Source organism: Paramacrobiotus metropolitanus, unplaced genomic scaffold (genome assembly GCF_019649055.1).
Source record: "Paramacrobiotus metropolitanus isolate TYO unplaced genomic scaffold, Prichtersi_v1.0 Parri_scaffold0000097, whole genome shotgun sequence".
Classification (NCBI taxonomy): domain Eukaryota; kingdom Metazoa; phylum Tardigrada; class Eutardigrada; order Parachela; family Macrobiotidae; genus Paramacrobiotus; species Paramacrobiotus metropolitanus.
Genome location: NW_026570317.1, coordinates 127,913 through 154,606, shown reverse-complemented (window position 1 = coordinate 154,606; position 26,694 = coordinate 127,913). Strand labels below are relative to the sequence as shown.

Sequence of the window (26,694 nt, the reverse complement as noted above, 5' to 3'; positions counted from 1 at the left end):
TCAATTCCATCTTCGGCTGCGATATCCTTTTCCCCTTCAAACCATGTTTTTGCAGGACCTTTCACCGCACTTGCTATCTCGATCATGATCTGATCGTCCGTGAGCTGGTAAGTCCTTTGGGTTTCTTTCACTAATCGTGTCCAGCCACTGACAGTGTCACGACTGCCGTCAAAGGTCATGAGTGGTGTTTTCCTGGCCATCGAGTTGAGTGCTTTTGTCAATTGCACGGCTGTATTTTCCGCTCTTTGGTCGTCATCTTCTTCGCTACTTCCATCATCACTTTGATTTCGTTTCGCCTTTCCATACCGGGATTTCCTTGGACGCTCCTGCCGGCTGGGGGGTCTGTCCCGTCGTCCTTCATCAATGAACACATTTGTTTCCATGTGCGGGGGAAGTTGTGAAGGGTCGCCTCGACTCATATGCGGGTAACTTTCCGACGGCGGCTCCTTATCGTCGGTGACCTTTTCGCCATTTCTTTCGTTTTTGACACTTCCTTTGCCAGTACCGGTTCGTAGTGGCATTTCGAAGTGGAAACTTTTGCCCGTGCCCGTTTCGTGCGCCTTGCTGTAACTGGGCGGGGGCGACTCCACTGTTGAAGTCCTGACTCCATATTGCAGAAGCTGTTCATCTTTGTGCTTGTTAGACATAACAAGCGCCTTATTCTCATCCTCAAGGCGACGGACTTTCAACTGGACTTCCTCTTTCTCCGTTTTCAAGTTCTGATTCTCCTCCTTGACCTTTAACATATGTTGGTGGAGTTGGAAAGTCTTCTCCTGAATGACCTTTTCAGTGTCATTCTCCACCTTTTTAATGTGTTCCGCCAACTGGGTCACATCCCTTTCCAGCTTCGTGTATTCCTCAACTGCTGCTTTCAGTTGGTTTTTCGTCTGGGTGACCTCATCTTCTCTTGTCATCACCGTTTGGGTCATATCAATCAGCTCCGTGTTGAGCTTGATAATCTCCTGCGTCTTCTGGTGGACTGATTGTTGCCACTCCTTATCTTTCAATTCAAGTACCGTGACCTTTTCATCCAGGAGGTGTGCCTCGTGTTCCCACCTCATGCCTTGCTGGGCAATTGTCTTAGCAGTCTTTTTCAACTCAGTATTCTCTTCGGTGACCTTTTGAACATCTTCTTTCAACGACTTGTTCTCTTCCATCACCTGCTTAATTTCATTCTTCAACCTCACACCTTCAGTGGCTGTGAGCTCCCTCAGGTCCTTAGCCACTTTGACAGCGTCATCGGCTCTCTTCTGATGATCTTGTGATTCTTTCTGAAGGGTTCCAATGTTCTCGTCCCGTAACTTCAATTCATTTCTCAACTTAAACACTTCGTTAGTGTTTGTCAGCAATCGTTGGGTCACGTCGACGAGTTTGGCCGCGTATTCGTCTCGCTTGGCTTCCGCTTCGGTGACCTTAAGTTTCAGTGAGTCACATTCGTCCTTCAATTCCGCTAAGTGCCGTGACCTTTCGGCTGATTCCTCTGACATGCTCTCGTTGAGGTCACTGACCGCAAGATGACCTTCCATTTCTCTGTCATCCACCATTTTCAAGTACTCTTCAGCGAGTTCTTTTTCACGCTCGTATTTGATCTTCCATTCGTCCGCTGCACTCTCCAAATCCACCTGTTGTTGTTCCAGCTCATAAATACGAGCATCCAGAGATCCTATCCGATTTTGATATTCCTGTTTCTTCTTCGTCACTAGGCCTTCCTTGGCTTCGAGTTCTTCTTCCAACTCCTTCACGCGTCTCTTGAGAGTTGACGTGGGGCTGTTCGGTGATGGCGGTCTAACATTGATGACCTTTCCAGTTTGTGTCCTTTCAATAAGGTGCTCGGGTATGTCCTTAAATCGTGTCATACCTTCAGCGCGGTCGGCTTCCTTCATCGCGGTTTGGAAGGACATGTTCATCGTCGCTTCATCATCCGTGAAGTAGGACTCGTTCGATTCATCGGAGACCATTGGAGTTGCCCAAAGGTCGTCGCCTGCAGTCCTATCGTTCAGTGAAAGGTCATCCAGTCCCAGTTCGGCCAAGTTCTCTTCGGTGACCTTTGTGTTTCCATCTTCCACTTGAGCCAGGTTTACGTTTTTATCCTGTTCATTTGTTCCGCTAGTGGTAGCATCCAGCTGTGATGCTCCAACTGGTTCCGCTCCCCTTTCTGTGGGTTTGTCCTCCCCGGTGACCTTTGTCTGGTTCATCGGATCACTTCCCGCTGTAGGCGCGGGAGTGTGTTTCTGGTCGTCACTGGAGCTTTCCTGATTGGCGACCGCCTCGAGCGCCTTCTGATAAGTGCTATCAGAGCCTCGTGAATCCTTCTTCTCGAATGCCTTAGGCGCTCGAGTGTTCCGCTCATGTCCAACTGGACGTGAGTATGGGTACAAGTCCTTTTTGTACGGATTTGGTGCGCTTTGCTGTGAGCTGCGGGAGCTTTTGCTTCCCTGACTACTGTTGGATGTCGGTTCTTCTTGGTCTTTGTCCATGTTGATCGGATAACTTGGACGCCCCTGCCAATTGTTCTCACACAAACGTTATTGTATGGTTTATTTAGTTGTCCTAATGGTCACTTCGTACTTCAGAAATTTTTCTAAGTCCTTTGTAAAGGTCACTTTCCAGTTGAAAAATTTCGATTAAGTCCCGTTTAAAGGTCACCTTTTCGTTAAAAAGTTCGAGAGGTTTGCCCTAAAGGTCACTCTTTGGACAAAACTTTCGAAACCGTTTTTACGGTTAGTACACGTTAACGAATGAAATCCTACAGCTGCTGATGTCGCTGTACTACTATTCACTTCAGTAAAGGTCACCGTTTGTCAATTTCGAATCATAAAGGTCACTTAAATAGGTCAATCCGGTCAATTCCAACTTTTTGGTAAAGGTCACTTTTCAGGTCAAAAAGTCCTGTTCTGGTCTCAAAGGTCACTTTCCGACTCAATTCAACTCCAAAGATTACTTTCCAACTCAATTTCTGTTAAAAGGTCACTTTCCCGCTCAGCACTATCAAAGGTCACTTTCTAACTCGATTTTGATCAAAGGTCACTTTTCCTTTGTCTCAACTCAAAAGGTCACTTTCCGTCTCACTTATCTCATCTCAAATCAAATTTCCCCTTATCACTCAAGTTCAACGGAAAATCCCCATTGGGGTTGTTTACTTCATTCCTATTGGTCAGCTAGCTCAAATTATTCAGTTCAAATTTCAACCAATCACAGCTCAGATAACCGACCAATCACGTTGCTCCTCTAAAAATTTATATCTGCCTGACGTCACGGTCAACGGCCAGACATGCGTGCCGTGTGCAAAACTCCGCCTATTTTTACGCTCAGCTCAGTGCGGACCAATAAAATTGCGAATTTTACCAGCTAGCCAATCCCGTAATTAATAACGGTTTTTCTACCTGTTAACCGTCCGTCCGTTCTACGTCCGTCCGTTCCGCGGGGAGAATGATCCAGATGATCCGATTCTTCTTCCAACTCCGCTCCCGCGTCGCCGCTGTTCCGTAGCGTGCCTCGCGCTATCAGTATGCTACTGTGCCGGCTGTGCCGTAGCAACAGTAATGCTCTACTCCAGTTTGGAGGAGTCTGATCTGGCAAATCCGTGCGCCCCTTTTAGCGCTTCGCCGCTTGTGGCCCACGGCTTAGGATTCGCTGAATCCTTGCCGAGTATCGGTGACACCAGTGTAGGTCTTCGCTGAAGACTCTACACCGAGGAACACCGACGACTGAACTCTTGAACTCTTGCACAGCTGGGGCAACAGCACGGTTCTTCGCTGAAGATACCGTACCGAAAACCGAAGCTGGAAATTCGCGTCAGATGAGGCAGTTCACCGCTTGTGGTGTGCGCTTTGCTGTCGGATAGACCTGTGCTTTACTGGTCGGGTTCCACGTCAATAACAGGCCAACTTTGCCTGACACAAATCAAATCAGAGAACCGCTGTCGGCTCTGCTACCATCTAATGCTAGATCCAGAATGGATCTAGAGACAGAGACAGAAACAGAATCTATCCTGTGGAGTGAGCGATACGACCTGGATCGCGAACTATGCGGAAACACAAAACGTCGCACCGTAATCGCTGACTTTAATAATATTGAAAGTCTGCACAACAGAAATCCCACAACTGACTGACAACTGCACACACATCAATCGGAGAGCCAATTCAACAGTGTGTAACACTGTGCAGCACGTGCTATGCCGCGCCCACTAACACAACTCAAGCCAATCAAAAGAGACACAACACAGACACGTAATCCGGTGGCGTAGCGTTGCGGACGTGAACGTTAGTGAACCCCCGCTCACATAGGTAACGGGAAGTGCAGAGGCAAATAGATGTAAACCATTCTTATTTTAGCGGTTTTACACTAAGAAAACTAAGTTGCACTAAGAAGCCGAGCACGGTTTTTTTATCTTAAAATAATTAAACCACAGACCGGACGAAATGCATCAATAGGTTTGACGGCACTACCCTATGCTTTGTCTATGGAAACGTCAATAGATCTGCCAAACCGGCTTAACAATGAAACTTGATACGAGGAGGGGGTAAATACACGGGATAGACAGAAAAAACGGCAATAATAAGGGATAACCATTTTCGTGTTGAGCAGCGCGGCCAGCCACCAAGGGCAGGCAGTCCAGCGGCATTACACAAAATTCAGGCTTTGAGACCCGAGCCTTCGTAGAATCCTGTGTTATATTCAAACACCAGCGTCTTGGACATTTCAGAATCAAACCGTGCAATTGATATCTTAAAAGAACAAGAAATAATTAACAAGATTTTCGATACCACGCAAGCCGTGATCTATGAGAAACACGACAAGTTATAGCCAAATTACGTTTCCCATAGACAAAGCATAGGAGCTCCGTGGAAGCAAACCATCCAACTCCTATGCTTTAATAGTCTACGAGAAACTCAAATGGCTCAATCTTGCCTCAGTTTTAATAAGTGGCGAGTAGTTTGGTATCAAAAATCTTGTAAATTTTTTCCTGTTCTTTTGAGCTATCGATTGCGCGGATTAGTTCTGAAATGTGCAAGACGAAGGTGGTTAAGTTTAACATAGAAGTCTACGGAGAAACAGCTCGAGACAGTAGTCTCAACGGCTGTTGTTCACTGTGTCACCGAACTGCCTTCACTTGGTGGCTGGCAGTGTTGCACAACACGTGAATGGTTATCCCTTATTATTGCCGTTTTTTCTGTCTATCCCGTGTATTTACCCCCTCCTCGTACCTTTGAAAACTCAATGCCGGCGTCAACAGTTCGGCCGAGCGGGAGCATTTAAGGTACAGCCGCACTGGCATATTGTACCAGCGCTAGACAAACAGAGCCGGGCGCTATATCTTCGTGGTGATTTCATGATTTTCATCCACTTTTCTTAAAAACCGTATATACAGATACACGAATTTGTATCTGTATATACGGTCTGTTTTTATCTGTATAAACACGTATATACAGATGCCTGATACACGAATTTGTGCAGTGAAATAATTTTCTCATTCTTGGCCTATGTGCTGAATAATACCGATTGGGTTAAATGGTAAATACTTAAAATTAGTAGAAATAAAAAGTAGTAAAAAACACAATCAAGTATAAAGTTGCCAAAACTTGCGGCTATGACATTTGTCAGACGTCAGCGTTTATTATATTTGGAAATTTTTGAACTTTGAACAACGCTTTTTTGAGTGGAAAAAGAAGAGAAGAAATGGCACGGTCGTTTGTCTGCATACCGCCATATAATGGGCCAACGCGGTGACATCTTTAAGGTACAGCTCGGCCAAACTGCTGATGCCGGCATTCAGACCAGTAAGGATATCCAGTTTCAATGTTATGCCGGTTCGGCAGATCTATTGACGCTCCTATAGACAAAGCATAGGCTCCGGTCGGCAGGTCTATCAATGCAGTTCGTCAAACCTATTAACGGACATCCAATCATTTTTTCCTCATGTCAAAAAGGTGACATTTTGAGCACAACAGCAAATATAGTCATTAAGCCGGTCTAGTCCAAAGTGTACATTGTGTTATGTATTCTAAATTTATATAGTAGTAGTTTATTCGTTTGTTGCATGTACTGGATTGACGGTTATGTTTATGTAGTTTAGCACAGCAGCGTCCGGTCACTGCTTGAATTGTGCTCGATAATTTGGGCAGGAAATAAGTGTTGCTTCCCGTATTGTACGTTGAGGTATCGTTGCAAAACTTTTATTGTGGAGTCTTAGAAAATAACCCACCCTTTCAGTGCCACCGCAGCTACTGACCAATAGTTAGATTAAATTTGCAGTTCGGTTTAACTACTCGGGAGTTTTACAATGCGACTGTCTCACGCTGGGATGATTTACGAGTACATTTAATTCTATAATACGAGTATTCAGACTTCACTGTTATCAAAATAATGTACTACAATTTTACATTAAACGTTCAACAGTTTTTGACATAATTTTATTTTGGACGTTCGTAGAAGGTTATAATAACAGTAAATAGTGAATACCCCTTAATCGTGTTGTTTGCACGTCAACGTTGAAAGACAGATAGATGTTCCGATACGCGATATTAGCGGAATAATGCCGCTAGAACACAATCAAAATTATTCTGGACTTCTGGTTATGAGATTTCAGAGACAGGAAGTAATGCATTTAAAAATTATAGCTTTGTGCTCCACTCTTATTACTGAGTGAAAAATATTACTTCGATTTTGCGCTGATTGTCAGACGTTTGCACTCTGTATTCACTGCAAACAACTACAGGTGTGCTGATTCGAAATGTGAAGGCGCGACAGGAATAGCGAATGCCATTTTTTGACTAGCGCCGCGCCAGTACATAGCTGCTCATACATAGCGCCAGTACATAGCGCCAGTACAGACTGTATATGTTCAGGCTCGGCCAAGCTGTAGATGCCGGCATGCTCTGCAAGAATATCAAGTTTCACTGTTGTGCGGGTTCGGTAGATCTATTGACGTTTCCATAGACAAAGCACAGGCTCGGGTCGGCAGGCCTATTAATGCAGTTCGTCAGATCTATTGACGCAAATCTACTTCCCTGACGGGCCAATATGTGGATTATCTACAATCAACTGGTTGATATATCTACCGGCTACATGCGTCCATAGACATGTCCATAGACATGAAAATATGAAAAAGCTCTCCTTAGAACTTTTCGTTCGATGGGAAGTTGGGAACATTGTCTCAAGCTGATTCTGAATTTTTAAAAGTTGCCACGTTTTATCGCTTGCCAGAACGCGTAGTGGAAAGTGTCACTGCCGGTGGCAGTTGCCGGTGGCAGTTGCCAGTGGCAGGTGCCACAGCCACCTTTTATCCCCTGCCGCATCAGAGAACGAGAAAGGTTACGAGGCAGAAGCGCCAAAAGAGGCAGAAGAGCTGAAAAAGAAAAAGAGAGGACGACCAAAGAAAGAAATTAAAGATTTCGAGACGCCGGTCACTATGAAGCTGAACCAAGAGGCCGGAAATTTGGCCATTAATGAAGAATTGGAAAAGCCTGCTGACCAAGTAGCAGAGCGTAGTTCTCAAGAAGAACAAGGATCGCGCTTTACTTTCGAACCACGCTCGGCTACCAAAAAAGATGGCCTTTCAAGAACGGAGCAAATTAAAGTGGTCAAGGAAAGGGCAGACCGACTTGGCCAAGATATCACCAAAGCGATCGAAGAACGAAAGGTCAAGAAACCTAAAAAGAATCCCAAGCCCACCCCGGAACAAATTCTGAGGGGCGAAATCGATACAGAAGAGGAATCCGACAAAGGATTACTTGATCGGATAACAAAAGGACGGAAAAATATAAACCCAAAAATCAGACTCATAGGAGTTTATGATATTATGACGGGAGATTGGGATGGCATAAAGGTCATCAGGAATAAGCCTGCTAATCGGAGTTATTTTCGTTCTCGTAGTAGGTTTCATAAACGATAGCACGAAAGATGGAAGGACAGGATCCCAACGCGTCATATTGGAATCCGGGAACGCCGTCATCGACGAGCGGAACGATACAAGACCCGGACATGTATGATGACTCCATGAATACGGAAGGCGGATATGGCTATGAAGGGGGATACGACCCGAATTACACGTATCAACAATCAGACTCAGGATTGGGATCGAACACATGGGGGACTTACGGCTCACAAGCCGGGCCCCAAGGACAAATGATGCCGAATCAGATGATGCCTAACCAGATGATGCCAAACCAAGGGATGATGGGTCAAAACTTCCCGTTTCACCAATTTCCCCAGAATATGTACGGTCAAAATATGCCGATGATGAACCAGGGTCAACCGATGCAAGGTCAGTTCGGCTATGGAGGAATGGCCCCATTTCCGAATCAGATGCAAGGTCAAGGGCAGTTTAGGACGCCAAATGCGGGGGGAATGACACCGCAGGCTCCGAGAAGGGGACGAGGAAATTCGGGGGAAGCTTTCACACCTCGAGGTCAAAGGAACCCGTGGAACAGGCAAAACACACCGCGAATGGGCGGTCAGCCGTTCACTCCTCAGGCATCGACAAGTGGTCACAGACCAAGAATGGAAATTCCGTCATTAACGCCGGTCAGAATCCAGTCGCCACACTCTACTGGCAGTATCCCATGGGCGGTGATTAACGCGCCGAGATTTCAAGATCCAGTAACGGAAACGGCCCCACAATACAACATTATCGTTGACCCAAAGGTCACTCTGACGGAAGAAGAAAAAAGGTCCATCGCGGAATTCAACGCGAAATGCCGCGAATTCGTTGAGACCCATAATGAAATCAACGAAAACCAGTTCCAGTACAGGACTGCAAGAAAGAGTCACAAGCTCGACAGAGGAGTGCACCTGGAACTGAAGCTGACCAAACATAAAGCTGAAGAATTGAGGAAAGAGTTGGGCGTGGAAATCCGAACATTGAAATCCGTCACGCCTGTATTGAAAGACAAAGAATGGCCAAGCGCGGTCGAAACGATACTAGTCTTCCTAAACCTTATTCAAGGAAAACAAGAAGAGGAAGAAGAAAGAGGAGTTAAAACTCCGGCGGAGGAAAGTCCCACCGCTGAAGAGCGAAAGGTCAAGAAAACGAAGAACGAGCCTTTCGAACCTCCTAGTGACCCATTGACAGCAAGAGAAAGAGAGCTGTTAAGAGAAAGGGCCAAACTCGACAGAGAGTTAATGAATATAAGGTCACGAGCGACGTCGGCGGTTCAATCTGGATCGTCTCGCGCAAGCCCGGCGAGAGAAAGTCAGCCAAAGCAGAAAGGTCATGCGACGGTGGGGGAAGGTCACACCGGTCAGCAAGTTAAGACGAAAGGTCATCCTGGTGGAAGCACGCGAAGGGGCGTAGCTAGGGCCGCAAAATGCCGATCGTACACCAGAGTCTTTCGCGTAAAGAACAAATTCGAAGGAGTGGTCAGCGCCTTTTTGGTCCAAATGGACACGAATGAACCGATCCCATCGTTGTCAGAAGGAATCCAACAAGAAGGACTCGTCGAGATGTACAAGAAGGCGAACGAACAAGTGGAAGAGAAAATGGCGGAGCTATTCCCTTCAGAACGAAACAATCCACATACGATCGGACGGATTCTCATGGAATTATTGAGGGACACCGCATTTTACGAAAGGGCATACATTATGGTGACGATTGACTTCGATGGAAAAGTTGAGAAACAACTCTATGATCCTCACGGAACAAAGATCGATATGCGATCACACAGCGCATATCCTGCATCAGGTGCGAAGGGGCACGAGGCAGACGAAGAGGAAAACGGCTCAGAAGATGAAGGTCAAGAAGAAACTCAACCTTTCAGAGAAACGATCTGTAGGACTCTGAAAGTGCGGTATTATTTGGCGAATGGCGAAGAAGGATACGTCTTTGGATATGTAGTCGATCCAGTCACGATGATGCCGATTCCGACGGCAGGGACGAATGCTTCGCCTGAAGAAATCGAATGGCAGACGCAGAAAGCGTATACGGATCTGCAAAAGATGCTCAGTCTCATACCAGAAGAACAAAGGAACGATGTGGCTGAGAATGTCAGATGCGTATTAAGCAGCCTGCGGCAAAGAGCTGAAGAAGACAAGGCCAACATTTTGGTGCTGATGAAAGATGATCAAGGGAAGTTCAAATCGTTATTTAACTCGAAAGGTCAAGGACTTAACTTCCCGCAGCAATATCAGGTTCATCCGGCGGAGGAAGGTCACGCCGTGTTGTATAATCAGCCTCCAACAGAAGCTACGGACGAAGAAGAAGTACAAGAGCGAGAATCGCCTTGTAGAAGGCTGGATTATAAATTTATGACAGAAGATGGACGAGAAGGGGTGCTGAAGATCGAAGTGGTAGATCCGGCAACTGGAAAAACGATGCCGAACGAAGGTCTCACGCAAGAACAAGAAGATCATGAAACGGCGAAACTTCTCCAGGAAATTGAAGAAGTCATACAAACCCTCTCGGATGAAGAAGAGCGAGATGAATTCGAAACTTTGACGGAAATATTGGTTAACGTCATGATGCCAAGAGCAAGGAGGGATCAAGCATATATGCGCTTGACTCATGTTGACCCGATTCACGGAGAAGTGTATAAACAGCTTTATACTTCGAAGGGCGAAGCGCTCAGTAACTTGGCGTCGGCAAAGAAGAACAAGAAAACCGCAGAGAAGGGTGAGCGGGAGATAGCAAAAGTAGAACCGAAAGGTCATGCCATAAAGAAAGAGGTGACAGAAGAAGTGAAAGGTCACCAGGTGAAAACCGAAGAAGTACCGAAAGGTCATCAAATCACAACTGAAACGCAAGGAGACGCGAAAGGTCAACCTTCGAAAGAGTTGACCCCGAGACGTAGCGCTGAACGCGTTAAGCAGATCCTCGAAGGTGAAGTGACACCGCACTCATGTAATGAACCAGGATGCGAACGATGCTGTAAAGAAAAAGAAGTCTTTGAAAAGGAAGAAGAAGAATCAGAGAAGAAAAAGAAACCAGTGAAAACTCCTAAGCCTCCGGCACGAAAAGGTGGAGCCGTTGATAAACAATCGAAGCTTTCGGGAGTTATGGCATCAAAAAGGCCAAAACCGGATTCCGACTCAGAACCTGAGAAGATGGTCATTGACGCACAGCCGGGCTCATCACAGCAAGATAGCGGCGACGAAAAAGAGAAAGGTCAATCGCGTAACGTGATGGAAGAAGCGATGACGATGCAGCCGATATATGCATCAACGATGAAAGAACGGAAAAAGAAGAGTGATAAAGAGAAGAAGAAAAGGGATACTTCGGTTGAATCGGCCAAATCTGAGGCGAGTGCAGTGTCAGCACCATCCCCGAAGCCGAAGAAAGAGATGCAAAAGAAAGGTCAACAGAAGGTCACGCCTAAAGCAGATCCAAGCTTGGCCGAATATATGGATGCACAAAAGAAACCAAAGGTCACGAAGAGGAACAGCCTTATCGGAAGGGTCGATCCGGCTGACATTGTTGATTGGCAACCGCCGGGAGGAGAGAGTGACCTGGAATACTCAGATGACGAAAATTTCTTCCTCGAAGATGATTATGAGAAGTTGACGATCGAAGAAGTTGACGAGATAGTGCTGGGCGCTACTGCCGAATGGGGCAAAACGAAACAATCTGTGACGTCAATGTTCAGGAGTGACCTTAGATCATATTGCAATGAAAACGAAATACGACTCACAAGGAAGAAGTACGACGTCCTCCTGGAATACGCAAGAAGCACGGGGAAAATCCTGCAAAAGCATCCAGGATATGGAGTCAAAGCAAAGTTGTTCATCATGGGCAACAACAACGAACGAAAGCTGGCCACTGCAAACGCAGACATAAGAGAACGGATTGATCGTGCCATTACCGGAATGTGCAGCCCAAATGGCACTACAAAGCACCGGATGGCTCAGTTCATCAACGGTGTCTGGAGCAAAGAGAAGGGAAATGCTTCAGAAATTGAAAGGTCACTCGAAGCGCCACTAACACAGATGGTCAAGGAAGGGATACTCCATACTACGAATCCCCACAAAGGAGTGCCCATCAGATACAGCTCAGTCAATGCGGTAATGGAAGAATTAAGGAAGTATCCGAAAGAAGAAACCAGCGAAGACATGACCATCATCGTGGATCCAAGGATCGATGCGGCAAGTCCTATCCTCAGCCAGATTCACCTTATGAGTGAACAAAAGCCAACCTCGTCAAAGAAGGAGGAAAAGAAGACAGAGGAAGTGGCAATAGAAGAAGTCGTTGTTGAGGTGGCTAACGAAGACGAGTCGAAATCGAACGCCCCGAAATCGGCAGCGGAAGCTATCGCAATGGTGGGACCGAAGACGTCTTCAGTCCAAGAAGCACTTGCTCTCGTGCGAAATAAAAAGGTCACCGAAGGAGGTAGCGCCGAAAAGATGTTGCCAACAGCAAAGGATGTCCAGATTATCCATAAGACGACATCAGCGTTGGTGCCGCTGAAAACCGCACATGAAAGATTAGTGCAAAGCTTGAAAGATCAACGCGCTGCAGAAGCGGCTAAAGGTCATCCGAGTGTAGCGGAAAGCTCAGCCGGGGAGGAAGGTCACCCGAGCTCGAGTCAAGAAAAGGCGCCAGCTACCTCAAGTTCAAGTGCAGCGGACCCGGCAAAGTTAATGCCACCCCCTCAGAAGGAAGAAAAAGAGCCACCTTTTGAACTCTTGGAAGAAGAGATGATTGAGGGCAAGCCGGCGTATATGACAGTTGACGAGCTGAATGAAAGCAACGAGGCATGGATGACGATTTACGCCGCAATCGGTGCGGCCCCAACAAGGGAAATGAATAAAGCTGAGATCACGAAGGCCGTCAGCGATGCTGGGATCAGCAGAGGCCAGGTCAACAAGATTATGAAAAGGGCGTACAAAGAAGGACGAATTGGAGTACGTTACACCAATATGAACGTACCGGTTCATTACATCCCTCTCGCGGAGGAACAGCGGAAACAAAGAGTGAAGCCAAATGGCCAGGCATGGAAAGACGTCCTGGTTAACGATGCCTTGCAAAACATCGGAGGAACAAACGGGGTCACGATCGAAGATATCGCCAACTACATGGCCGTTCAATATGATTCGGGCCTGGAAAACATGATAGGCGATCGGATCAGGATTGGGAATGCACTGGATAGCCTGGTCAAAGAAAAGACGATCAGAATCGAAAAGAGAAACGGTGTCGATCGTTATGACTGGATCGCGAAAGCTTAAAGAGAAAGAACAGTGTGGGAGGAAGGTCCACCACACGAGAGAGAAAGCAGTTAGAAAGAAAAGAAAACAAGCAGAGCGTAATTCTGCGTTACTTTCGAACCACACTCTGCAAGAAGAGTAGAATTAGCGAATGGGCTAAAATGGGAAAGGTCACCCACAGTAATGAGAAAGGTCATTAGAAGGGCAACGAAAAAGTCTCAGCTCAGCACCAGAATAGCCTAATTACTATAGGCGTAAAATAGGCGTTGAGAATGGTTACTCAGTAAAGGTCATAGGACTTACAGTGTTTGAGATTGCAGATTGAACTTCGGAAATGGCTGAACGGAGCCAACCAAGCCAAACGGCGAAGAAAGGTCAAAGACCTCCGTTGAAAAAGGTGACGGGGGATCCGACAACGAACTTTAACGAAACCTGCCCAGATTGCAAGCGCAACAACATCTTGGCAAACGAACGATACCCCTGCTGGGAATGTGTGTGTGCCGTACCGAATCAGGCATTCGTCGTGCCCGAAGAAGCGAAGCGGGGCAACATCGACGTGTTTCGACATCTGGTCACGGGACACACCTGGAAGAAATTATCACCAGAAGATCGGATGATACTCGAAGATAAATACCGCATGTGGGTAGGACGTAGAAATGGCTGGGATATTACCCTAGAACCTCCTAAAGACGCGGAAGCAGATGCGTACAGAAAGAAATTCGAGGAAGATACTGCGAAAATGGTTCAAGAAAAGCGCGAGCAAGACAGAAAGCGCTTGGAAGAGAAACAGAAAGCTGCGGCAGAGAAGGGCTTAGCCGAAGCAGCTAAAGGTCACGGTGGACTTGGAATACCAGTCCCGCTCGCGATACTAAAGAGACCTGACGAAGAAGAAGCGACGGTGATCAGACAAGCGCTGATACAGCAGATTGATGTCATCTTGCAAGATCCGCTTGCTGTAACGAAAGATGAATATACGATCTTCCTCAACGAAAAGGTCAACTTGCTGAAAGGAGCCCGACCGTCTCAGGTCATCAAGATCGCAGTCGAGGAACGCATTGATAAAATGCGCAAATTCCGGAAGCAAGAAAAGGACGTTATTCAGGCGCTTCAGAATTTCAAGAAAGACGAGTTTAAACGCCCACGATCGCCTCAAAGAGATGACAGAAATCGTGGATACGAAAGGTCATCCAACCGTCCTCGAGAGGAAAGGTCACGAGAAAGGTCACGAGAAAGGTCACGGGACTTTGACCGATACGGCAGATACGATGGATACGCGAAAGACACGCGTACTTCTGAGCAGAAGAGAAGGGATGAAGAGCGCATTCGACGCGAAAGAGAGCAAAGAGAAAAGCGTCGCCGTGATGAAGCCGAAGATAAGCGGTTGGCAGAAGAATACAGGAAGATCAACGAAACCTGTAATCGGCAGCAAGAACAGGCTGCGAAAGAAGCGCAAAGTAGCGAAACGAATCAGAGCAGAGAAGGGCGAAGCGAAGGCTCGGGCAAATCAACTTCATCAAAAGGCCCGTATGATGATGAATGGATGCGGGATACGTTGCATTCCGGTGAATGGGAATTTGGAGACAGCAGATATAATAGCAAAAGGTCATCCAGTTCCGAAAGTCATCGCACACCCAAGAGCCCGCGAATGAAGTCGATAGTCCACTCTGTCTGTTCGACATTCAAGTCAGCTGAGAAGCCAAGAGACTCAGCGAAACAGCCAGACGAGCAAATGGAATGTAGCCCATCATCCTCAAATGTCATTGAAGTCCATGTGGATGAGGATATGCCACCGTCAAGACGGAACATCATTTTCGATATTGACCGTCAGTTAACAAGCGCAGAAACGGCGAGTAACGCACCGCCAGAATCAGAAGTAGAGAAAGGTCATCCGAAAGGTCAAGCCCAGACTCGGATCTCGCAGAGACAGCCTCTTCGTACGATTGAACTGGTGTTCGAAATGAACGATATTGCGGAACAGACTAAAGAGATCTGTCGTTCAGTGGGCATCGAGCCGGAAGACAAGGAAGAGACCGATAAAGTCTATTGGCTCCTTATGAATTTGCGCCAAGTGATGGTGGATTGCGGATACGCAAAGGAGTATGAATACGGTCAATGGGAAGATCTGATCATCACGCAAGAGTCGGCAAATTTGAATTACTTCCCAACGAGAGAAAGCGGACTCGTCAGCCTGATTGACCTGAGTCTCTTGGAAACTGCACTTGACACGCCTGACCCGACAGGGATGACGCAGTTCTGTTACAGGGACATTAAAGAAAGAAGACTTCACGTAGCGCAGTTCGTGTTACGTCATGTGAATCCGGCATTGCGACTCCTCGCAGGAAGGGCTGCGTTAGGATTGTCAGTTCAACCGGATTCCCCGCCGGACCATAAGGTCACCATCCAAAAGATCTTCGCAGCAAGGTTGTGCCATTACGAGACGCATCACCAATTGAGAAAGAGCGCTCAGAGAGGAAACGAGATTCCGCTGGCATTAACCGCGCAGGTCATTAAGTTAGGAATGCCCATCGCAAACTTCAACTCCTCTGAGACGGTGAAGAGGCAGCTTAAGGATTATCAAAAAGCGATGGCTAACGACGAACAGCTGAAACGCCAGGCACAGCTCCATGCTCATCGGTGCGCAGAACGGATAAGACGCACAATGGGGACGAAGTTCATCCAGCCGTCCGATTTCGTCTATGATTTCATCCAAGAGATCAGCGTCAACAAGAGTAGTCACCGTCCAGAACTCGAAAAGCGACCCCAGAACAACGATATGGGAAAACGCGGACGGCGGAATCAACAGCTGCACATGGATTATGTTGACCTTTGTCAGAGGCTGGCTAACAATCCACATGATGAGAAGTTGAAAGCGCAAACGATTGACCTTCGGGAACATTTGATACGCATACAGCGTCGGCGCAATCGTAACCGAAACAGCAGCGCTAGCAGCCGGAGCGAAGGAGACCCGCTGCAAGAGAGGGAAAGGGAACCTCGAGATCGAACGTCTGATCAAAACGAAAAAGAAAGACGACGTTTCGATCGGAACCGTGATAATGGTTCAAGTGATCAGTGATGACCTTTAGGGCATCGCTGATGTGCTAGTTACGGCCATCAGTCGGCAGCACAGAGAATGGTACTTAAGGTAACGTATCAGGGCGGAAGGACGCATCTTATTAAACTGTCATATCGTTCGTGTCTTATTGTTTGCAGAGTTTTGTTTCAGAGGATCAATGTGATCTTACACCTGGGGAGTTACGGTGGTCTACCGGCCCTCAAAAGAAGAAGAGTAACGGCGACAACCGGCCTTCTTCATTTCAACTTAACGTCACTTAAGGGTGTAGTTGCGGCCTGCTGAGTCGGCACACTCTGGCGGAATGACAGAAGCCACAAGGGTGAAAAAGAGAAAGAGTTCAAGAAAAATAGAAATAACTTGTCAGATAACGAGGTTACGGCGAAAAATATGTCGGCCTCAAGAGAGGAGTTACGGAAGATAACCGGCCCTCTGACCTGGTGAGGAAGAAGAAAGAAAAGTGCGCGTCATTGGAAGAAGGCAACGGCGTCACACCGGCCATCTTCTGCACTAAAAGAAAAGGATGTGCGACTGAAGAAACAAAGATGGATGACCTTTCAAGGGAGGCAAGCAGAAGTGCTTGAAAGCCAATAACATCGGCTATGTCCCTCCATGACCTTTAACGCTGATTTCATTATGAAAGAAGGATGACCTTTTGGGATCGTCACTGCCCAAATGAGTCGCACATCAGAAGAGAATGGATGACCTTTTAGAACTTCATCGCTCAAAAGAGTCATCGAGAAAAAGAGAATGTCCTTACCAGGGAGGAAGCAATCAAGCTTGTCTTCAAGACGTCCCTCCATGACCTTTACGGAATTTCAGTATTACGAAAGACGTACGTTTGATACGCAAAGAATCCAAAGATGAAGAAGCAGTATTCGAAAGTCGTACGATTGATACGCACCATATTCCTAAAGCGGATCTCATTGTGATGAAACGATTGCTCACAGAGCGGAATGGGCCAAAGCGGATTACGGTTGACAGGACCCAGTGACCTTTACGAGTCGGAGGATCCTAGTCTTCTTGATTAAGATTTCTGTTGATATTTTTTACTGTTTACTTTTGTTACGAGATCTCTTTATTCACATGTGAGATGGAATTTTGTGATGTTAAAAGGAGAATGAATCTCGATGTTTTTTTAATCACACAGACAAGCCGTCAAGGATCCCAAGGAATTGAAAGTGGAGCCTCGAACGGAGCTCGGCATCCCTCCCAGAGGCATGTGAGCGCAGGCGTACTCAGCGTACACCCTCGCTTGGCTGTTTGTTGTGTTTTGGTTGTGCGCCCGCCTACGCGAGGCAGCACCGTAGTGTTCTCAGCGCCACCGCATGGTGTGGCAGCTACGTCCGCTTGCCGTAGTCGGCAATGCAGAGTTGCACATGTTGAATTTCTATCGAAATTAGTCTTGATTAAAAAGTTCTCGCAGTCACGTCTTTTTTTTTCGCTTTTCCATAGCGTTAGACGTTTAGCATTGCCAGATCTGTTTGGCAGACGGAATTACGTCAATTCCGATTCTGCGACGTGAACCTTCTCAGGTTCCCGTCTTATACACCTATGGCACAGTTAGTACACTTTAAATTTTTTCTGGCATGTGTTTTTAGTTGTATCCACAGTATCCCACCCTATTCCACATGTATCCCTCAAATTTTTCTACTTTGTTTTAGTTACTGCAGTATCCCACCGTATCTCTGCAGTATCCTTATGTGAATCCCAAATGTAAGTGTTATCCGGATACTCGACGGATACAGCAAGGATACGTTGGGATACTACTATTGCTGGTGATCCTTTAACCTGCATTCAGCAGGATACATCAAGGATACGTAAAGGATACTGTGGGATACGGCAGGATACTGTGGGTACAAGCAAAAAAACATGCATTGAAAAATTTAACGTGTACGAAGTCGTCCATATCTATAGATAAGGTTGGCTGCCACTTGTACTTCAATCAATAAAATGTACAATACTCTTGGGCAGGTGTAAAATTGCCTAAAATTCGTATGTCGGAAATACGGTGCGCATAGCCAAATTCTGTGCGCCCGGTTTGTCGTGGCGCACAGCCATTTCTATATTTAAAGGTCAGGTCTACGCGCGCGATACTCTCGCGCGTAGCCATTTCGATATTTAAAACTCCGAATTAAAGTACTTTTATAATAAAGATAAAAAGTACTTTTATATAGTGCGTTTTTGGACGCACTGGAAGAGAAGTCAGCTAACAAAAACGCCGCCTGTCACAGAAATCGAGCATTTAAAAAAAGGACGATCGTCTTTCACGTGTGACGGAGACGTGTGACGCACACGTTAATCTTTACGGTGAAAATTCCTAGTGAATTAACAGTACTAAAATAAGAAATTTCTGATTTTTATTAGTAGGTGATTGCTAACTGGTGATCAATTCTAATTTTTTTGCAGAAATTGGTATAGATGATTTCAGACTAATTTTTCTGTACTATACTATGATTTCAGAATAATTTTTGTGTTAAATTTGGTTGTTGTTTCTGGTTGTATTGGATTCTAGAATAAAGGTTTTTAATGATTAAAATTTATTTTTCATATGGGTACATGCTGGTAAACTCAAGTGTACGGTGATCGAAACGCAAAACTGTAAACTTAAAATGGCCGGGATAAATCAGAGTATATAAAACGACGAGTTTTGCTTGCACTAAAGCGCAAGCAGGTAAACAATTTCTCCCTGCTTGCATGCTACGGGACTACAAATAAAAACAAATTATGTACAAACACTGGCTGGAAACCAGTGCTACGTAATCGTTTACCATTGATAATCAATTGATGTTCCACTATTACCGCGTCAGTTTCTTGCAGTTGTAATCCCTATCGCAGCGGACGGTCCATAAATTGTAGTCACATGCTGTAATTATTATAGCACTCCGTTTTTCGCCCATAAAAATTCGGGAATAATAAGGATTCAATGCACTTTTACATTGTAAAATGCGTAGATGACTAACTATACAACATAAATTCAAGAAAAACTAACTGTACTCTACTGTTTAGATAAATTAGCCCTTCCAGAAGCAGCCGATGGAAATTATAATTTCAATTTGGCTTTTTAATGGTTAACCGATATGCAAAAGAATTTAGCTTTTCACCTGATACTGATCGTGCGACGGTTGAATTTCACGATGTAATGAGCGCTCCCGTTCTTATCATGGCATTTGCGCAACAGGCTCAACTCTTGCGGATTTTTATTGTTTCGAAGGGTTAGCGCTGTTAGTGTGTTATGTATCCGTATTTCTTGCACTTGCCAGATTTGGTCAGCCACTGGTCACTATAGACAGTCCAAGCCGAATACAAAGCCGGTCAACTTCTATTCAGCGACCGACCTCATTGTCACCGCAGTGACCTGCTAACATGTCAGACCAGAAACAAGGAATGGGCATGGGATCGGGATATCCGATCCAATCTGCTCCGAAGTTCGGATCGGATTCTCGAATAAAAATTCGAACGAGTTCGAATTAAGATAACAGTGAGGTTTTAGAATTCTAAGTTCGGATTAGATCGGAGTTTATAACAGTATCCGAAAAAATTAGACTGCTTGTTGTATTAGCAAAAGATAACAAAAGTAGCTCACCACTTCCCAGATATCTGCGTTCCTGTCTCATTGTTTTGAGAATTCTGTTGCATGCTGCGATTTGAACAAAGCTCAAGCTTCCTCGCCACAACCACGTATTAACGGTTGCAAGTTACACTATTTTGCACACTGACCTTAGAGCGGATAGGCGGTTAATAAGAATAACATTAGTAACAACCGGTTTGCAGTTAATAAAAATAATGGCGAAGATGGTCTTGTTGATACTGATATCCCTTAATAAAACTAAATCCACCTTTACCGGTGGCAGTGATCTACACTAAGTGCAAACGAGACAAAATAGCCAAGTTGACCGACAAGGACCAATATGAGACCATTGCAGTGACCCTCGAAGCCGACACATCGTTAAACTGTCGCAGTATCATGCACGGCGTCCATATTCGGGCGTTGGCGAAGTCAGGGGAGAGCTTCATTTCCATGGACAGCCTGGAAGCCGAGGAAGACGTAGTGGTCCTGATTGAACTGCCGGCATGGGGTGGACAAGCATCAGCAATAGCAATCTGGTGTACGCTCAAGCCAGTCGCCTGGTCTTCATCAGCGAATACAGCCTGGTGTTCTCGCGCTATTTACATAGGTTTTTGGAGACCCTGGAAGAGTAGTAGACTTTCCACTACCAGCCGGAGCCCCAAAAACGCTCGGGGATGAAGGTCAGTTCGACTAACCGCGACCAACAGTATGCGGGAGCTCCACCCATCCGCTTCCGGTGTGCCGACGGAAGTACCATGCTTTAGACGGAGGAATCGCGTCCGTTCAATGTCGGTAATGGGATGAACATGGAGTACAGCGCGGAGTCGCGGACAGTGCGCACAACTGCCGCGACCATTTGAAGGACATTCTCAAACAGGTGGTCGAATCACACAAACCCACGGGGAATAATGAGAACACAACCAATAACGGCGACACCGTGCTGGCGGAATGCCGACTGGGAAATCTTAGAACATTTTCCGGCGGAAAACCTGACCTTCAGAAACTATACCTATTCAATTCCCACTTGCCGCAACATGTTTATTGATATTTTGAATTACAACGTTGACGGACTGAAGTAGCAGCTATCGTGTAGTAAGATCTGAAAATTATGAATGCATCTATTGAACTGCTTTTGGACCAATCATGAAATAGTATTTTTATTAGTACTAGGAGTATTTACTGTCGACATGATAAACCCATGTTTGGACGAACCAATTATTTGTGGCTGATCCACAAACGAAGTTTTGGATGGACCGTTTTTTGCGCAGTTCAAGAAGATGCACTTATTATTTTCAATTGATTAGAAAAGATGTGGATCGATTTATAATTTCGCGGTAGGTGTTCACTCCTACGTGCTCTTTGTACAGTCCAGCTTGTTGTAACAAGCTGGTAGTCTTACACTTTGCATACATCACACGTAACATCATTATAATCAGTCTGACAGGCACATGAATGGACCGTTGCTGATTACGGGATCCTGGGAGTTGTTAGGATATCACACAAGTAGTCTATTGCGCAAATATCGAATGTAAATCATCTTCGGACAGCAACAACAGTTCTTGGTCAAAAGCGCCTACAGAATTATCTGTGTTGGCATGCGGCAAACCGGTCAACAGCTCGTCCAGATTTGCTAATTCCCTTGCAGGCTCGGAGTAGAAAGCCTGCGGTGGTAGTAGTGGTTCAGCGAGGAACTCGTGGGATGGCGGTGTGACCCCGGAATGTTGGCAGCGAATTATCCAAATCCTGCAGAATGTTGACGGCCGGTGCGGCATCGGACATGCCACCCCACGAAAATTCAGAGTGAAATGTTGGTGGCAGTACGGGTGGCACTTGATGCTGCTTATCTGCACTTGCAGCCACGATCTGTTGCGGCGAAATCGAGGCTGGAGCGCATAGCAGTCGGTCTAATGGCCGCGGTGCAGACTGGGGCGTGCGATTCGGCCTACGCTTCCAGACCACTTGGTCATCACCGCTGTCGTCGCTGATGGTGATCTTCGGCTGGGTGCACACTGGTGAAGAGACATCAAAGCAGTTGATGGCTTGCCGATGGAGTTCGTGGATAGCGTGAGCTGCTCGCATATGTTGTTGAGCACGCTCCATGTGGTACTCTTCAGTCAGCATGCGAGAATGCAGCTGGTCGGGAGGCTGCAAAAACGCGTTTCTTTAGGGATTTTTGGAACACGTTAACGGCAAAATCTTTCGGATTAGTCGACCGGTTCTTATCTGATTACAGTTTCTCAGTTAAAATGGATCTGTTGGAACAAAATGCATCGCGATCATTTCACCCACAATCTAACCTACTCTAGAATTATTGCACAAAGAGCGCACAAAGAGCGTGTACTCAAAGAGCTTTGGGTTTGGACGATTGTTATACATATGCTTTCGTGCAAACGCGAGCGATGCAGTTGTTAACCGTTTCTGTAATGTTACTCTTGGCTTACATTGATTTCCCACGCAGTGTCCAGACTGAGACCAGGCGTAAAAACACAGCTGGGACAACGAATTACACTTTGCTGCTTTGCTATCGAGGGTGCCTCTTTGTGGCTATTATTCCTTCCCGCGGCATCTAGACAGGCGTTGAGCAACAGCTTCGTGTGAGACAGTAAGCAAGCATCAATGTGCTGCATTATTGCCCGATTCGAACATCCCTGTTCGCGCAGGTTCAAAACGACGGAATGTATTTTGCGGTACAAGTGGCTGTTCCGGTCGATATCCCGTTCCTGCATAATAAGGTTCGGCAAGGCGACGGGTGCGGCAGTAATCGGGATAAAAGGCGATGTACTATTTGTTCCGTCTGGATGAGATGCTGTTGTGGTGCCATGGGATTTGTTTTCCGGCGAAAGCTACCGCTGGGAATCCGCGGCACTTGTAATGCGGTGGTTGCGCGGTTGGGCAAAACGTCCATGCTGCACTGAACCCTCTTTTTGAACAGCTAGATTTTATAATAATCAGGTCAGACAGGGCAAAAATGTCGTACTCGTTCAAGCCAGTGTTAGCGACTGTACTCGTATCCTTTAGCGATTTCTAGGGAATCATGGTTACTCGCACCTTGGCGGCTACGTATATTACAGAAAAGGTAAAGGAAATGCATACCGTTCAGGTTATCCATATTGTCCAAAATAATCTCCTGAGGTTCCGATTTCTGGGCGGTTTCGCCGCGACACACTGATGAACGTAAAGTCACTACCGGGCGATGGCTTAATTTGTCCACGAATGTGTTGTCATTTGCTAACGTCGCTGCGCGTGTGTAGCCGGCAGGAAGGTTGACGGGTTGATGGTTGACGTTCAATGAAGGTCATCAACCTTTCTGCCAGAGCTCGTCAACCTTTCTGTAAAGGTCATCAACCTTTCTGCCAGAGCTCGTCAACCTTTCTGTAAAGGTCATCAACCTTTCTGCCAGAGCTCGTCAACCTTTCTCTAAAGGTCATCAACCTTTCTGCCAGAGCTCGTCAACCTTTCTCTAAAGGTCATCAACTTTTCTGCTGAAGGCTTATCTTTTAACGGAAGCAGCACAATGTTTTGCTAAAAACGTAGCTTGTTTTGGCTAAACGTTTATCGTTATTGCATTATTAAAAAAAATATTATTTCGGTATTTCATTTCGACAAACTGTTGTTTTGTTTTCTTGATACGCAAAATAGATATAAAGGTAAGGCTACAAAGTATTAACCTGGCGTCTTAGCTGATTACGGGGCGCACCGGTAGCCGGCAGGAAGGTGGACGGGTCGATGGTTGACTTTTGTAACCGAGAGGAAGGTAGACTGGAGAATGGTGGGCGTACAATTGCATCCACCTCCCTGCTGAAGCCAGGCAGAATGGTGGACGACCCATCCACGAATCAGCCCGAGCGCGTTCACCATTTCTGCCAAATCATTGTTGGTTTCAACTGATCCAGCAACGACGCCATTTAGTGCATTCTGGCCCATTGTAAGGCTTGCCGCCACTTCTTCGGCAGAAAAGCAGACGCAGACATGTCAATCTATCGCTCTGCCTGTACAATTTATATACGAGTCGTACCTAGTCGTTTTCCCATATCCCGAATGAATTATTTATTTCGGGAATTTAAACAGAACGTTAACCATTTTAGATGTGCGAGGAGCAAATTATTTTCTAGAAACAAATTATTTACGCTTGCCAGTCAGCTATTCAGCTGACTAATTTGCTTTCAGTAAATATTTTTTTTCTCGCGCATCGCAATGGTTAACTTTCAATTTAAATTCCCGAAATAAACAATTCAATTGAGATATAGAAAACGGTTAACTTTCAATTTAAATTCCCGAAATAAACAATTCAATTGAGATACAAGTATAGAAAACGGCTAAGATGGTTTAGAAACTGTACAGCTAGGTATGACAATAGACATACCTGCGTCCACCTCTTTGCCGGAGCAGTGACTGACGGAATGCACTGATCTCACAATGAGCCTGAATGCACACAATAGCATCATTGTTGGATCAGTCGAAGCCGACAATAATACGGCACACAGATAGACGCTCTCCGGCAGATTGGTGGATGCGATATGATTGTTCGTCCACTATCGCTGCTGCCGGTTACGGACGTTCAGTAAAGGTAATCTACCCTTCTTCAAAGGCCATCAACCATTCCGCAAAGGTCATCAACCTTTCCGTAAAGGGCATCAACCATTTTGTAAAGAGCATCAACCTTTCTGAAAGGTCATCAACCTTTTTTAAAGGTCATCCACTAATATGCTGGCGGCATCCATTGATAAGTATGAGACCATTCCACTCATTTTTTATTCCATTGTGAGTATGACTGCTTCGGGCACTGCTGCCTGTATGTTTGATTAAGCATGCAGAATGGTTTTTCTGATGCGATGACCAAACTAATGCTAACAGTGATCAGTAGTGCAGTTCTTCGATCAAAGGATGCCGTCATTTGTTCTGCAGAAAGATGGATGCGTCGATGAGTGGGCAGTGGGCACTTGTCATATCATTCTGTTAGTGCCAATTGTGCTCATTGTAAGTCACTGTTATCGTCGGTTCAAGGCGGCTTCAGTGAATCACTTCGGTTGCAAATTCAACATCCAGGCCAAGTGTTTATGAAAACCATTAATTTCTTTTTCAACGAGCGAGAGGAATGATAAGCAAAATGAACTACAATGGGTGCATTGGCGTCGGTTCTCGAAGTAATGGATGCCGTCGACAGATTCGTGGATAACTTCTGGCAGAAATATGGATGTCCCTTCCAGTAAGATGGATGCCCTTTGGCAGATTACTGGATGTCCTACCCAGTAAGGTAGATGGTCTCTGGCGAAAGTAAACAGCCTTTCCAAATATGTGGATAATTCTCGGCGGGAATGTGGATTACCTCTGGTGGATGGAAAAGTGGATCAACTTGACAGAAAGGATGGTAACCCAAAGAGAAAGGGTGATGACCGTTAGAGAAAGGTTGACGAGCTCTGGCAGAAAGGTTGATGACCTTTAGGGAAAGGTTGACGAGCTCTGGCAGAAAGGTTGATGACCTTTAGAGAAAGGTTGATGGAAAGGTTGATGACCTTCATTGAACGTCAACCATCAACCCGTCAACCTTCCTGCCGGCTAAACGCGTGGATGCTTCAGTGGCAGGAGTTTCGAGTTCTTGGTTGGCTTGGATGTGGACCTCTTTATTATTTTTGGAGCTTCGCAGATGTCGTTCGCAGTCATGTCAAATCCTTCTTCCAGGTAATGGGCAGGTGTTTTATCGCCGAGATCACGCGGATAGGATCCGCGGATCCGTTTTTTGCTTGGACCATCACGTTGCCTGGCCATCAAGCGAGTCGATCTTCGACAATCATGTAGTTGCTCAGTACTGCCGTCCGCATTAGCGCCCGGTGACTGGACAACCCGACCTTCCTTGACCTTTTCCCATGTAAGGCAGGACGCGGCGTCAATCAGCGGAGGGATGTTTTCGTGACTTGCCACCGTGACTGCACGTTTGCGTGTGAATGGTAGATAGCGCTGATGTCTAGCGGCTATGGCTGGCTGGGACAGGGAAGCACTGGTTGATTCCGGAATTCTACACAGCGGATATCGTGGCCCGGATCTGAGGATACTGCGAGCACGTTCCGTCGTGAGGTTCCCTTTCTTGGCCATATCAACTAGGTGGTACGGTTTACCGAAAAACTCATCATAGAAATCGAGCTGCTGTTCGCGAGGGTGACTGACTGCAACAAAATCCTGGTCGTCGGCTTCTGAAATCGCGTCCCAAAATTCGAGGGTAAACAGTTGCATGCTGCGCCTAAGTTACTGGCATGTGCGAAACAGACGTGGGAAAGCACCCATTTTTTATTTTCCAAACCGAAGTAAGTTTAATTCAAATTTAATTTATCGCTAAGTCTTAAAATTTAGTTCGGCTACTAAATAAATTTAATTAAGCGTTAAATGTTTGAAAGGCGTCGGGGTTTCAAAGCGCAACAGAACAGTAAGATGGGTTTCTCAAGTGCCGAAAAACTTTACATTTATGAAATATTTTGATTTGGCTCTTCGGTTGATACGTTACCGTTGCTATTGAACCATTGCACACACGGTATTAAATCAAAACGCATGGAATTAGCCACATCGGGCGGCTAGTTACGGACAAAATGAAGTGTGTCGTTATTTTACATACCAGCTTGGTATCTGTATATCCCCGGCTCCAGGTTCCTGGCTGCTTCAGAGATGTTCTTCGAAACTTCTGCAACTTCGATGCTACCCGACGATAATTCAGTGATTGCTGTATTTCTTTCACTGCGGTCTTGCACACAGGAATACTCACAACCACCACCATTGGGATCATCTTGTTTCAGCGCCCTAGAAGAAGCCGAGTCCCAACACCCACGGATTATGTCGCTGCCGTCGATCTCATCAGTTCCCGTTTGTAGCCGGCAGGAAGGTGGACGGGTGGATGGTGGATCGTCAATGAAGGTCATCCACCTTTCTACAA

General features: G+C 46.0%; 1 protein-coding gene across 1 annotated transcript; it reads right to left on the bottom strand.

The window, feature by feature from the left end:
* Nucleotides 1-217: 217 nt before the first annotated feature.
* Nucleotides 218-2,195, bottom strand: LOC129596887 (myosin-7-like). The gene is made up of 2 exons (XM_055494286.1): nt 566-2,195; nt 218-342 (listed from the first exon to the last, which is right to left on the bottom strand). Exons 1-2 carry the CDS (start codon nt 2,193-2,195, stop codon nt 218-220), a joined length of 1,755 nt encoding a protein of 584 aa, XP_055350261.1.
* Between the last annotated feature and the right edge of the window lie 24,499 nt (nt 2,196-26,694).

Bases quoted from the DNA above. Each gene is read 5' to 3' on its own strand.
- LOC129596887 (XM_055494286.1), bottom strand. From the start codon at position 2,195: ATGAACCAGACAAAGGTCACCGGGGAGGACAAACCCACAGAAAGGGGA. The intron at 343-565 runs GCAAGGCGCACG...ACGACGGGACAG, and splicing joins GTCGCCCCCGCCCAGTTACA to ACCCCCCAGCCGGCAGGAGC.